The sequence below is a fragment of the Taudactylus pleione genome, unplaced genomic scaffold (genome assembly GCF_031769625.1).
Source record: "Taudactylus pleione unplaced genomic scaffold, aTauple2 ptg001337l, whole genome shotgun sequence".
Lineage (NCBI taxonomy): Eukaryota > Metazoa > Chordata > Amphibia > Anura > Myobatrachidae > Taudactylus > Taudactylus pleione.
Genome location: NW_028285737.1, coordinates 981,114 through 997,531, shown reverse-complemented (window position 1 = coordinate 997,531; position 16,418 = coordinate 981,114). Strand labels below are relative to the sequence as shown.

Genomic DNA, 16,418 nt, shown 5'->3' with positions numbered 1-16,418 from the left:
ATGAAACGCGTTGGGTTCATATCCTGATCCACTGTATGATGAATAAGAGGCACTCTGAGTCTCCTGCATATCTGCCCAGATAAGCTACATCTGATTTTAACTACTGTATATTTGCATTTATATAGTAATACATTGTATCTGTTATATATGTTATGTTATGATTTCTTGTTCCATTTTTTTTTTTTTAAGACCTTCCAATTGGATATCTGGAAATATTTTGATGTCTCAAGAATTATCGTGGTTCAAATATTCATATTTATTTTTGGTACAGGGTCATCCATATTATCACATTTTATTTGGTTCGCACTGGTGTTTTTGCTCTATTTTAGGACCCTATATAATAACAATGTGGTATTTTACTACTATGCAATAAATTGCAATATGTTCTATACAGGAGTAATCTGTCTAATCTTCTGTCACATTCTTCCTATGTCTCTGGATGCTAATAACATTATAACATGTTAATATGCTCTGTGACTAAGAGAAGTTTAATTACCCTTCAATTTACCCTCTGTAAATGTATTCGTGTCTATATTTACCATTCAAATTAATATCAACAACTTTTACAATATTTAAAATATTACCATAACTTCATTTTATGTCTATTAGCTTATAAAAATTGGTTCCTTTGTATGAATTCTCTGATGTCTATCAAGATGAAGTTTCTGTGTAAAACATTTCCCACACACTGAACAAGAAAATGGCTTCTCACCTGTGTGAGTTCTCTGATGTATAACAAGATCTGATTTCTGTACAAAACATTTCCCACACTCAGAACATGGAAATGGTTTCTCACCTGTGTGACTTCTCTGATGTCTAACCAAGTTTGATTTAGCTGTAAAACATTTCCCACACTCAGAGCATGGAAATGGTTTCTCACCTGTGTGAGTTCTCTGATGTTTTACAAGATCTGATTTCTGTGTAAAACATTTCCCACACTCAGGACATGCAAACAGTAGCTCACCTGTGTGAGTTTTCAAATGTGTGTCAAGATTTAGTTTGTATGTGAAACATTTCCCACACTCAGAGCATGAATATGGTTTCTCACCTGTGTGAATTTTCTGATGTTTAACAAGGTTATATTTCTGTGTAAAACATTTCCCACACTCAGAACATGGAAATGGTTTATCACCTACGTGACTTCTCTGATGCTGAACAAGGATTGACTGATATATAAAACGTTTACCACATTCAGAACAGGAATATAATGAATCACCTTTATGACCTGCACTATGTGTCATTACATGCGATGGATGAGGGGAACATTGCCCAGGATTGTTGGGATCAGGTGATTTATCTGCACTGAGAAGTACTGGATGCTTATTAAGGATAATGGGGCTGTCCCCTAGAGAATCCTGTGTAATGTTATCTTCTATTTTAAAATCTGGTGACACACTGAGATCTCCCTCAGTGGTCTTCCTGCTTGTTCGTCCATCTGTTGGAAACAAATGAAAAAGGAATTTCATTTTACATTGAAGAGCATATTTTTATATGGTTAGCGAAATTAAAATTAAAATTTCAAGAACAGCAAAAACTGTATTGTAAATTAAATATATAGATAGAGCAAGTCTTTTACTGCACCAATAAAATGTTGGATTAAAATATAACAAATCGCACTCAACAGCCACATTGGACATGTGGGGGGTGTGAGATTTGAGGGTGCGGAAAGGAGACTGGTCAATTATATTGGCTGGTACCACACAATATGATGTGAGGGGGGATCAGTAGCAGTATAATTGGGGTTGATGGCTCCTGATGTATGAGATACACCAGAGAGTGTGGAGAGGAGACTGGTCAGATTTCTGGGCTGGTAACACACAGTGACATGATGTGAGGGGGAGAGCAGGAGTATAATAGGGGCTGATGGCTCCTGATGTATGAGATACACCAGAGAGTGTGGGAAGAAGACTGGTCAGATCTCTGGGCTGGTAACACACAGTGACATGATGTGAGGGGGGAGAGCAGGAGTATAATAGGGACTGATGGCTCCTGACTCCCGCACTGGGCAGATACATTTCCCTCATTAGTCTGCAGTGACAGAGGAGGGTGTAGGATAAGAGATTGTTTTAGTGACTGAGCAAGGAGAATATGTGACTCTATTCTGTAATTAGTATTTATTACTCACCTGTACTGATATATATAGGGATTTCCTCCTCCTTACACAGATGACCTCTCATGTCTGTCTCTTCTTCACCCTCTATATCTTCTACCTTAACAATAGTCAGATCTTCACCCTACATAACCCCCCCAAAAAATAAAACAACACTTTAATAATGTCTGAATTCATAAATTGAGGACAGACAGTAAAATAGTGTATAAGACACACACAGCTGCTGTACAGATCATATAGTGACAGTCACTTTAGAATATTGGAGAGACCCTAAATCCCACCTACCTGCTGCTCCTGTGGGATCCTGTGATTCTCCTCTGTACAATCCTGGGAATAAAGAGGGCGGGGACATCTCTCTGCAGTATTTCTGTTACTGGATCCATCTGTAGGAGACACACAGTGGCAGAATACATTGATATCTATCATACCATGTGATTAAATTATGATTAGGCAAAGCAACTCATAAGCTTGATAGGAAAAGCAGGACTGACTCCCTATTCGACATTTACTATATTGATAAGGAAGACCTTCTTGCATGTTCCATCCTTAATGTAATTGTAATACAGCAATAAACAGGCTGGATCAATAGGGAAAGGCAACAGCAACTCCTTTATACTCCTTAAATAGAGATAAGAGGAAAGAGTGAATATCTAAATAGTAAAATGAAGGGAAAAACTGGCTATGGGAGCAGGACCCTTGACGCGTTTCTGTGCAGGGACCAGCAGTTTCCTCGGGAGGTTAAACAGTACCTATTCACATATAAAGGGGAGTGCAATACGTTTCCAGATGAGCAGTGCATAGGTAGAATAAGCACACTGATTGTATTCTTGTGTACTGTAATCTGTGATTAAAGTTCTGGTGAAATTTCAGGGAACAGAACCATATATAAGCAGCACTGTACACTGAAGAGGTCAGCTTGTTCACTTCCTTCAAGAAACTCATTATGGAGCTCAACAGAGGCCACTTGAGAGCCATGATCTTCTACGACTACAAAAGTGGTCTACGACAGCAGGAGAGTTTTGACTGACTACGGGTTGCCTTTGGGGAGGAGGCGCCATTCACGGTGTTTCAGTGGTTTGCAGAATTATGTCGGGGGAGACAGTCCCTGAAAGAAGAGGAGCACTGTGGCCAAATTGTGTCTGCCATCACCGAGGTCAATGTTGCTGCTGTGCAGGCCATAGCGGAGGTGGATGCCAGGGGGAGCATAACCCAGGAGATAAGCATCTCATTGGTATCCATCCGCTGGGTACTCCATGAAAAGCATGGCCTGTGCAAGGTTTCTGCACGCTGGATGCCCCATCAGCTGACTCAAGAGCATAAGGAGGCTGGGTGACTTGGAGCCGCAATATGCTGGCCAGGTTTGATTGCGATCGGTCAAACGCTGTCTGGAAGATCATCAGTGGCGATGAATCCCAGATCTACAGTTTAGGCTCAGAGACCGTACAACAGTCGACCCAGTGGTTCCCAGTTGCAGGTGCTCTACCATGGAAGTTCCGATGTGGGCGCAGCCTGGCCAAGCAGATGGTGGCTGTGTTTGTGGCCAACACTGGTCATGTGGCTACCATATTACTTGTGCAAAAGAGCACCGTCACTGGGGAATGATACGCCAACCAATACCTGACGCAAGTCCTGGAAGCCAGTCCCAGGCGTCAAGGACTCACGCTCGTGGTGCCCTTCTCCATCACTTCAATGTACGGTACCTGTCCACAAGTCCAGGAAAGTGGTGGATTTTCTGGCCCATGAACACATCCAGGAGCATGGTCATCTGCCATACAGTCTAGACCTAGCGCCCTGTGACTTCTTCGTGTTCCCACAAATGAAGCGCATGATGTGTGAGATTCGTTTTGAGTCACTTGAAGCTGAAGTGGAGACCTTAATCCAGCATGTAGAAGACATACCTGCTTTGGACTGGTCCAGCTTCTTCACCAAGTGGTTTGGGCGCATACAGCTCTGCATGACTCCTCTGGCGAATACTTTGAAAAAATGTAATGTTAACTTTATTTGTAAATATAATACTTTTTATTGCTCACCCTTTTATTTGATTGGACAACAAGAGAAAAAATATGTTTCATTAGTGGCATTTATTAGTCAACAAGTGAACAACAATCCTGACAATGAAATCTTTAGAGCATATAAAATATCAGAATCTAAACCTAAAAAAAATATATAGTAAAATGGTAAAATATCCAGTGTAACCACTGAAAAGTTTTTAACATAAGTATAAACTCCCATTTTCTCTTTCATCCAGTTCTACTCTGGGTCACTGGTGAATGCTCAGAGATGTTCCTAAAAACTTATACACTCAGGAGTCACTTTATGACCAAAATTACTATCCTTGGATGCAAAAGTATTGAATCAGTAAAACAGTATGATGAGGTGCACCGAAGAACGGGTGGGCGCCCACCACAGCTGTTTAGTGGAGACCCTGTGCTACACCACCCAGGAAGCACCAGCCAATCTGGTAGAATACACTCTCACATTCTCAGGAAAGGCTGGTCTGCCCGAATGTAAGCCTAGTGAGTTGCCAAAATAATGGCAGTAGCCAACCTCATTTGTGGACAACATGCAAGACAAACAGGTCATCAGTACTCCACAAATCTTGGAACCTAAGGACACTCCTGCATCCAGAGAGGCCTCTTCCTCTTTGTCCCAATCTAAGACCAGGATCATAATGTCGTGCTTCATCTGCAATGTGGAGACCACCTTGGGCTGAAAAGTTTTGTACAAGGACAGTCGTACTTCATGGAAAGATTAGAAAATGTGATCTACAAGATAGAATGCCCAGCTGTGGAGGCTGTGGAGAAAACCAAAAGATGGACAATCTTCTAGGTAAGAAACGAGAAGTCCTCTAAATCCAGTGGTTTGAAATGAGCATGCTATAAAGCCGTCAGCATCAGGTTGACATCCCCAGGAGCATTTAGGATGTGTGAAACTTGCAACTTCAATCAATCCCTGAAAGAAAATCTGCACTTCAGATGTGGACTTTCTCCAGAACATGAGCCGACAGCTTGGGAAGGGAGAGTGCATTGGTCAGCAGATAGTCTACTTAAGTGATACTGGGGCAGATATAGAACGTTTGTTGAATGCATTAGTGGTAAGGGCGCACAATATGTGCAGCGGTTACCACTTCCATGCATGTATCCATGTGCAGAAGGATGGAGGCATCCCAGTCAGCATTGGTATACCTAGATAGTGCGCTGAACAGCGGCACTGACCATTCCAACGGCAGACTCCATTAAGAAAAAGTAGGAATGATGCTAAGCAGTATAAACGGGAAAATATAAATACCATAAAAGACCATATGAAATGTTGATATACAATGTTATTTAATCTATAGTGATAGATCCACTATGAAACATATAAAAACAATGATATCTAAAATACATACATATATAAATTATACACATGTAAAAAACCGGATGGAGGCAAATGCTGTTTGCAAACATAATTACCGGTGTCCAAAAGTGTCCTTAAAGGGACGAGCAGTTACCTACAATTATTATTATTATCATTTATATGGCGCCACAAATGTTCCGCAGCGCCTTACAAAGTACATAAACAAGTTGTAGACAAGCGACTTACAGAACAATACAATACAGGACCAGGACATGGATAATATATATTGCCACATTAGCGACCATAACACTCAGATAAGCAACCAAGTGTTAGGTGCCCTAGTGGTGAGTAAGAAGTAAATGAAACTAAAGTAGGGAGAAGCACATGAGGGTAGAGGGCCCTGCTCGTAAGAACTTACATTCTAAAAGGATAATGTTGTAGCAACCATAGGTATCTTTTGTGGGAAAGGGATTGAAATATCGACAGTGGATGCTCGACGGATGAAGATCCCGACTGGGGCAGGTAAGTACCCTAACCCTCCCTAGTGCCTAACCCTAAACCCCTCTTACCGCTCCCTAAACCTAACCCTCCCCTGGGGGGGGGTTTTCTAACCCTGCCCCCTATGGGTGTCTATACATAATCCCCCCCAAATCTAACCCTAACCCCGCTAGACTCCCTAATCCTAACCCTCCCAGCCCAGCGGCTAACGCTATGGGCGCCCCGGCCTTACCTTCGTTCACGCTGGCGTCCTCAGCATTCTGGCTTGGGGATTAACATAGGCATCGGTATTTCGGCGCCTATGTTAAATCCCTTGCCGGGATTCCACCGTCGGGACTGAGAACGGCGGCCATGCGGCTACCGTACTCAGAACTACATCCCCTGTAGTGCTGTAGTAAGGGTCCCACACTTGAAATAAAATGACTCTGTGGTAGTGGATTTGTGCAACCAATAATGATGTAATAAACCAGCAGGTTTGCAATGCTGCAATAGAATTCCCCACTATTGATAGTAGCGTGGGGCACCCAACGATCCGTATTGTGGTTCCTTACTACCATGGATAGAACCCTGTGTGATGATAATCAATAATGGACGCAGGAACGATCCGATCTGTAGGTAAATAAAGTCTAACAGTGTCCCAAGATCCAAAGGGCAAATGGTAATCGGCAGATTAATGTCCATAAAAATCAGCGCTGGTAATAGCGGCCCCGGCGGTCACAAATGCGCACTGCAGATCCCTGGCTGTTGGCCGGCATTTCGCGTGTATATGTGCCGAAAATTGTCCATGGATGATGCTGTATAGGTTGGAACGGCACATGCGCAGTATCACTTCATTCATAGATCGATAATGCCGAAACGGGGATTTGTCGAAGAAGTGAGTTACCACTCTCCCTTTTCGGCAAATGCATTATTAATACATTCCATCAGTATTTGTCCCGACTTCGTATCGATAATGGGTAAAGTAGGGCCATGTATTTTAAGATCTTTATTGACCACTTTAATACATCTCTCTCACTTTGACTAGATGGGCTTACTCCACCACTAGATACAGGGGAAGAAATATTTCTGAATGACCCGAGCCATCTGTTGTGTATAGGGACTCCATCTTTCTATCAGTAACAACCTATTACGTACTCTTTACTACACCAGTACCTGGAAACGCTTCTAGGTAAGTTTGTGGCCAGGCTACTGCAACACTTCCAGGATGGTGAGGGCAGATTCCCAGGTACCAATTACTGTGTACCGGGCAGATTCCCCAGTGCTAATTACTGTGGAACCGGTTCTGCTCTGGTAGCAAATAAAGATCAGGACTGCCAGAGAACGAATAAAGCTTCTGGCACATATCTGGTAGCCACAGGGTACAAGCATCTACAGGCATCTCGGAAGCAAGTAGTGGTTTATTAGGTCCGATAAATGTCCTGAAGAAGACAAGTATTCTCAATTGAATGTATTGACAATACTCAGCGTACAGGTTCTTCTGAAGTTCAGTTATTACACACACATCAAGATGGTATACAGTATATTTTCTGAGCTTACAGAGCCCCTTTTTATACAATCTGAACAAGGATAAGCCAGAGCCCTGTCTTTCTAATCCAATTAAGACAAGGTCACCAATTTTGCATGTAAGAAATTAAAACGTTTGGATACATATTCACGTTTATAACCTTGCAACAGGAAACACAGCCTTCCGTACTTTCATTTAAATGAAATTGACAGCAATCTGCTAATTGAATTCATTCTCTGTGCCACACTTTTTGAAATCATCTATTTGGATTTCAACATTTGGATGATTACCAAACTATAAGCTTCATCATACTGTATGCTTCATCATACTATAAGCTTCATCATACTATAAGCTTCATCATACTGTATGCTTCATCATACTATATGCCTCATCATACTAGATGCCTCATCATACTAGATGCCTCATCATACTAGATGCCTCATCATACTAGATGCTTCATCCTACTAGATGCTTCATCATACTGTATGCCTCATCATACTGTATGCCTCATCATACTGTATGCCTCATCATACTAGATGCCTCATCATACTGTATGCTTCATCATACTATAAGCTTCATCAATTTATATGCTTCATCATACTGTATGTTTCATCCAACTGTATGCTTCATCATACTATAAGCTTCATCATACTATATGCTTCATCATACTGTATGCTTCATCCATCTATATGTTTCATCCAACTGTATGCTTCATCATACTATATGCAACATCATACTATATGCCTCATCATACTGTATGCTTCATCATACTATATGCTTCATCATACTGTATGCTTCATCATACTATATGCTTCATCATACTGTATGTTTCATCATACTATAAGCTTCATCAATTTATATGTTTCATCATACTGTATGCTTCATCCATCTATGTTTCATCCAACTGTATGCTTCATCATACTGTATGCTTCATCATACTATAAGCTTCATCATGCTATATGCTTCATCATACTATATGCTTCATCATACTGTATGCTTCATCCATCTATATGTTTCATCCAACTGTATGCTTCATCATACTATATGCAACATCATACTATATGCCTCATCATACTATATGCCTCATCATATTGTATGCTTCATCATACTGTATGCTTCATCATACTGTATGCTTCATCATACTATATGCTTCATCATACTGTATGTTTCATCATACTATAAGCTTCATCAATTTATATGTTTCATCATACTGTATGCTTCATCCATCTATGTTTCATCCAACTGTATGCTTCATCATACTGTATGCTTCATCATACTATAAGCTTCATCATTCTATATGTTTCATCCAACTGTATGCTTCATCATACTATAAGCTTCATCATACTATATGCTTCATCATACTGTATGCTTCATCAATCTATATGCTTCATCATAGTGTATGCTTCATCATACTGTATGCTTCATCATACTATAAGCTTCATCATAGTGTATGCTTCATCATACTGTATGCGTCATCAATCTATATGCTTCATCATACTATAAGCTTCATCAATTTATATGTTTCATCATACTGTATGCTTCATCCATCTATGTTTCATCCAACTGTATGCTTCATCATACTATATGCTTCATCCATCTATATGTTTCATCCAACTGTATGCTTCATCATACTATATGCCACATCATACCATATGCCTCATCATACTGTATGCCTCATCATACTGTATGCCTCATCATACTATAAGCTTCATCATACTATATGTTTCATCATACTGTATGCTTCATCCATCTATATGTTTCATCCAACTGTATGCTTCATCATACTATATGCCTCATCATACTATATGCTTCATCATACTATATGCTTCATCCATCTATATGTTTCATCCAACTGTATGCTTCATCATACTATATGCCTCATCATACTGTATGCTTCATCATACTATAAGCTTCATCGTACTATATGCTTCATCCATTTATATGCTTCATCATACTGTATGCTTCATCAATTTATATGCTTCAATTTATATACTTCATCATAATGTATGCTTCATCCATCTATGTTTCATCTTCATCATACTATAAACTTCATCATACTATATGCTACATCATACTATATGTGTCATCATACTGTAAGATTCATCATACTATAAGCTTCATCATACTATATGCTTCATCCAACTGTATGCTTCATCATACTATATGCCACATCATACTATATGCCTCATCATACTGTATGCTTCATCATACGTCTGCTTCATCAGACTAGATGCTTCATCAGACTATAAGCTTCATCATACTATATGCTTCATCATACTGTATGCTTCATCAATCTATATGCTTCATCATAGTGTATGCTTCATCATACTGTATGCTTCATCATACTATAAGTTTCATCATAGTGTATGCTTCATCATACTGTATGCGTCATCAATCTATATGCTTCATCATACTGTATGCTTCATCCATCTATGTTTCATCCAACTGTAACTGTATGCATATTATATGCCACATCATACTATATGCCTCATCATACTATATGCCACATCATACTATATGCTTCATCCATCTGTTTCATTTTCATCAAACTATAAACTTCATCATACTATAAGCTACATCATACTGTATGCTTCATCATACTGTAAGCTTCATCATACTATATGCTTCATCATACTGTATGCTTCATCAATTTATATGTTTCATCATACTGTATGCTTCATCCATCTATGTTTCATCCAACTGTATGCTTCATCATACTATAAGCTTCATCATACTATATGCTTCATCATACTATATGCTTCATCCATCTATATGTTTCATCCAACTGTATGCTTCATCATACTATATCCAACATCATACTATATGCCTCATCATACTATATGCCTCATCATACTGTATGCTTCATCATACTGTATGCTTCATCATACTATATGCTTCATCATACTGTATGCTTCATCATACTATATGCTTCATCATACTGTATGTTTCATCATACTATAAGCTTCATCAATTTATATGTTTCATCATACTGTATGCTTCATCCATCTATGTTTCATCCAACTGTATGCTTCATCATACTATAAGCTTCATCATGCTATATGCTTCATCATACTATATGCTTCATCATACTGTATGCTTCATCCATCTATATGTTTCATCATACTATATGCAACATCATACTATATGCCTCATCATACTATATGCTTCATCATACTGTATGCTTCATCATACTGTATGCTTCATCATACTATAAGCTTCATCAATATATATGTTTCATCATACTGTATGCTTCATCCATCTATGTTTCATCCAACTGTATGCTTCATCATACTGTATGCTTCATCATACTATATGCTTCATCCATCTATATGTTTCATCCAACTGTATGCTTCATCATACTGTATGCTTCATCATACTATAAGCTTCATCATACTATATGCTTCATCATACTGTATGCTTCATCAATCTATATGCTTCATCATAGTGTATGCTTCATCATACTATAAGCTTCATAATAGTGTATGCTTCATCATACTGTATGCGTCATCAATCTATATGCTTCATCATACTATAAGCTTCATCAATTTATATGTTTCATCATACTGTATGCTTCATCATACTATATGCTTCAACATACTATATGCTTCATCCATCTATATGTTTCATCCAACTGTATGCTTCATCATACTATATGCCACATCATACCATATGCCTCATCATACCGTATGCCTCATCATACTATAAGCTTCATCATACTATATGCTTCATCATACTGTATGCTTCATCCATCTATATGTTTCATCCAACTGTATGCTTCATCATACTATATGCCTCATCATACTATAAGCTTCATCGTACTATATGCTTCATCCATTTATATGCTTCATCATACTGTATGCTTCATCAATTTATATACTTCATCATAATGTATGCTTCATCCATCTATGTTTCATCTTCATCATACTATAAACTTCATCATACTATATGCTACATCATACTATATGTGTCATCATACTGTAAGCTTCATCATACTATATGCTTCATCCAACTGTATGCTTCATCATACTATATGCCACATCATATTATATGCCTCATCATACTATATGCCTCATCATACTGTATGCCTCATCATACTATAAGCTTCATCATACTATATGCTTCATCATACTGTATGCTTCATCCATCTATATGTTTCATCCAACTGTATGCTTCATCATACTATATGCCTCATCATACTGTATGCTTCATCATACTATAAGCTTCATCGTACTATATGCTTCATCCATTTATATGCTTCATCATACTGTATGCTTCATCAATTTATATACTTCATCATAATGTATGCTTCATCCATCTATGTTTCATCTTCATCATACTATAAACTTCATCATACTATATGCTACATCATACTATATGTGTCATCATACTGTAAGCTTCATCATACTATATGCTTCATCCAACTGTATGCTTCATCATACTATATGCCACATCATATTATATGCCTCATCATACTATATGCCTCATCATACTGTATGCTTCATCATACTGTATGCTTCATCATACTATAAGCTTCATCATACTATATGCTTCATCCATCTATATGTTTCATCCAACTGTATGCTTCATCATACTGTATGCTTCATCATACTATAAGCTTCATCATACTATAAGCTTCATCATACTATATGCTTCATCATACTGTATGCTTCATCAATCTATATGCTTCATCATAGTGTATGCTTCATCATACTGTATGCTTCATCATACTATAAGCTTCATCATAGTGTATGCTTCATCATACTGTATGCGTCATCAATCTATATGCTTCATCATACTATAAGCTTCATCAATTTATATGTTTCATCATACTGTATGCTTCATCATACTATATGCTTCATCATACTATATGCTTCATCCATCTATATGTTTCATCCAACTGTATGCTTCATCATACTATATGCCACATCATACCATATGCCTCATCATACTGTATGCCTCATCATACTATAAGCTTCATCATACTATATGCTTCATCATACTATATGCTTCATCCATCTATATGTTTCATCCAACTGTATGCTTCATCATACTATATGCCTCATCATACTGTATGCTTCATCATACTATAAGCTTCATCGTACTATATGCTTCATCCATTTATATGCTTCATCATACTGTATGCTTCATCAATTTATATGCTTCAATTTATATACTTCATCATAATGTATGCTTCATCCATCTATGTTTCATCTTCATCATACTATAAACTTCATCATACTATATGCTACATCATACTATATGTGTCATCATACTGTAAGCTTCATCATACTATAAGCTTCATCATACTATATGCTTCATCCAACTGTATGCTTCATCATACTATATGCCACATCATACTATATGCCTCATCATACTGTATGCCTCATCATACTGTATGCTTCATCATACTGTATGCTTCATCATACTATATGCTTCATCATACTATAAGCTTCATCATACTATATGCTTCATCAATCTATATGCTTCATCATAGTGTATGCTTCATCATACTATAAGCTTCATCATAGTGTATGCTTCATCATACTGTATGCGTCATCAATCTATATGCTTCATCATACTGTATGCTTCATCCATCTATGTTTCATCCAACTGTAACTGTATGCATATTATATGCCACATCATACTATATGCCTCATCATACTATATGCCACATCATACTATAAGCTACATCATACTGTATGCTTCATCATACTGTAAGCTTCATCATACTGTATGCTTCATCATACTGTATGCTTCATCATACTGTATGTTTCATCATACTATAAGCTTCATCAATTTATATGTTTCATCATACTGTATGCTTCATCCATCTATGTTTCATCCAACTGTATGCTTCATCATACTATAAGCTTCATCATACTATATGCTTCATCCATCTATATGTTTCATCCAACTGTATGCTTCATCATACTATATGCCACATCATACTATATGCCTCATCATACTATATGCCTCATCATACTATATGCCTCATGATACTGTATGCTTCATCATACTATATGCTTCATCATACTGTATGCTTCATCATACTGTATGTTTCATCTTACTATAAGCTTCATCAATTTATGTTTCATCATACTGTATGCTTCATCCATCTATGTTTCATCCAACTGTATGCTTCATCACACTATAAGCTTCATCATACTATATGCTTCATCCATCTATATGTTTCATCCAACTGTATGCTTCATCATACTATATGCCACATCATACTATATGCCTCATCATACTGTATGCCTCATCATACTATAAGCTTCATCATACTATATGCTTCATCATACTGTACGCTTCATCCATCTATATGTTTCATCCAACTGTATGCTTCATCATACTATATGCCTCATCATACTATATGCCTCATCATACTATATTCCTCATCATACTATATGCTTCATCATACTATATGCTTCATCCATCTATATGTTTCATCCAACTGTATGCTTCATCATACTATATGCCTCATCATACTGTATGCTTCATCATACTATAAGCTTCATCGTACTATATGCTTCATCCATTTATATGCTTCATCATACTGTATGCTTCATCAATTTAAATGCTTCAATTTATATACTTCATCATAATGTATGCTTCATCCATCTATGTTTCATCTTCATCATCCTATAAACTTCATCATACTATATGCTACATCATACTATATGTGTCATCATACTGTAAGCTTCATCATACTATAAGCTTCATCCAACTGTATGCTTCATCATACTATATGCCACATCATACTATATGCCTCATCATACTATATGCCTCATCATACTGTATGCTTCATCATACTATATGCTTCATCATACTGTATGCTTCATCAATCTATATGCTTCATCATAGTGTATGCTTCATCATACTGTATGCTTCATCATACTATAAGCTTCATCATAGTGTATGCTTCATCATACTGTATGCGTCATCAATCTATATGCTTCATCATACTGTATGCTTCATCCATCTATGTTTCATCCAACTGTAACTGTATGCATATTATATGCCACATCATACTATATGCCTCATCATACTATATGCCACATCATACTATAAGCTACATCATACTGTATGCTTCATCATACTGTAAGCTTCATCATACTGTATGCTTCATCATACTGTATGCTTCATCATACTGTATGTTTCATCATACTATAAGCTTCATCAATTTATATGTTTCATCATACTGTATGCTTCATCCATCTATGTTTCATCCAACTGTATGCTTCATCACACTATAAGCTTCATCATACTATATGCTTCATCATACTATATGCTTCATCCATCTATATGTTTCATCCAACTGTATGCTTCATCATACTATATGCCACATCATACTATATGCCTCATCATACTGTATGCCTCATCATACTATAAGCTTCATCATACTATATGCTTCATCATACTGTACGCTTCATCCATCTATATGTTTCATCCAACTGTATGCTTCATCATACTATATGCCTCATCATACTATATGCCTCATCATACTATATGCCTCATCATACTATATGCTTCATCATACTATATGCTTCATCCATCTATATGTTTCATCCAACTGTATGCTTCATCATACTATATGCCTCATCATACTGTATGCTTCATCATACTATAAGCTTCATCGTACTATATGCTTCATCGCACTATATGCTTCATCAATTTATATGCTTCAATTTATATGCTTCATCATAATGTATGCTTCATCCATCTATGTTTCATCTTCATCATACTATAAACTTCATCATACTATATGCTACATCATACTATATGTGTCATCATACTGTAAGCTTCATCATACTATAAGCTTCATCCAACTGTATGCTTCATCATACTATATGCCACATCATACTATATGCCTCATCATACTATATGCCTCATCATACTGTATGTTTCATCATACTATAAGCTTCATCAATTTATATGTTTCATCATACTGTATGCTTCATCCATCTATGTTTCATCCAACTGTATGCTTCATCATACTGTATGCTTCATCATACTATAAGCTTCATCATGCTGTATGCTTCATCATACTGTATGCTTCATCCATCTATATGTTTCATCCAACTGTATGCTTCATCATACTATATGCAACATCATACTATATGCCTCATCATACTATATGCCTCATCATACTATATGCTTCATCATACTGTATGCTTCATCATACTATATGCTTCATCATACTGTATGTTTCATCATACTATAAGCTTCATCAATTTATATGTTTCATCATACTGTATGCTTCATCCATCTATGTTTCATCCAACTGTATGCTTCATCATACTGTATGCTTCATCATACTATAAGCTTCATCATACTATATGCTTCATCCATCTATATGTTTCATCCAACTGTATGCTTCATCATACTGTATGCTTCATCATACTATAAGCTTCATCATACTATATGCTTCATCATACTGTATGCTTCATCAATCTATATGCTTCATCATAGTGTATGCTTCATCATACTATAAGCTTCATCATAGTGTATGCTTCATCATACTGTATGCGTCATCAATCTATATGCTTCATCATACTATAAGCTTCATCAATTTATATGTTTCATCATACTGTATGCTTCATCATACTATATGCTTCATCATACTATATGCTTCATCCATCTATATGTTTCATCCAACTGTATGCTTCATCATACTATATGCCACATCATACCATATGCCTCATCATACTGTATTCCTCATCATACTATAAGCTTCATCATACTATATGCTTCATCATACTGTATGCTTCATCCATCTATATGTTTCATCCAACTGTATGCTTCATCATACTATATGCCTCATCATACTATATGCTTCATCAATCTATATGTTTCATCCAACTGTATGCTTCCTCATACTATATGCCTCATCATACTGTATGCCTCATCATACTATAAGCTTCATCGTACTATATGCTTCATCCATTTATATGCTTCATCATACTGTAT

General features: G+C 37.2%; 1 protein-coding gene across 1 annotated transcript in view; it reads right to left on the bottom strand.

The window, feature by feature from the left end:
* Positions 1-300: 300 nt before the first annotated feature.
* LOC148443071 (uncharacterized) overlaps positions 301-16,418 on the bottom strand; it is a 71,829-nt gene continuing 55,711 nt past the window's right edge. Inside the window, exon 6 of the mRNA XM_088463299.1 lies at positions 301-1,201. Within this exon, the coding sequence (XP_088319425.1) occupies positions 606-1,201 (596 nt within the window). The 3' untranslated portion in view covers positions 301-605. The remainder of the gene's footprint in view (positions 1,202-16,418) is intronic.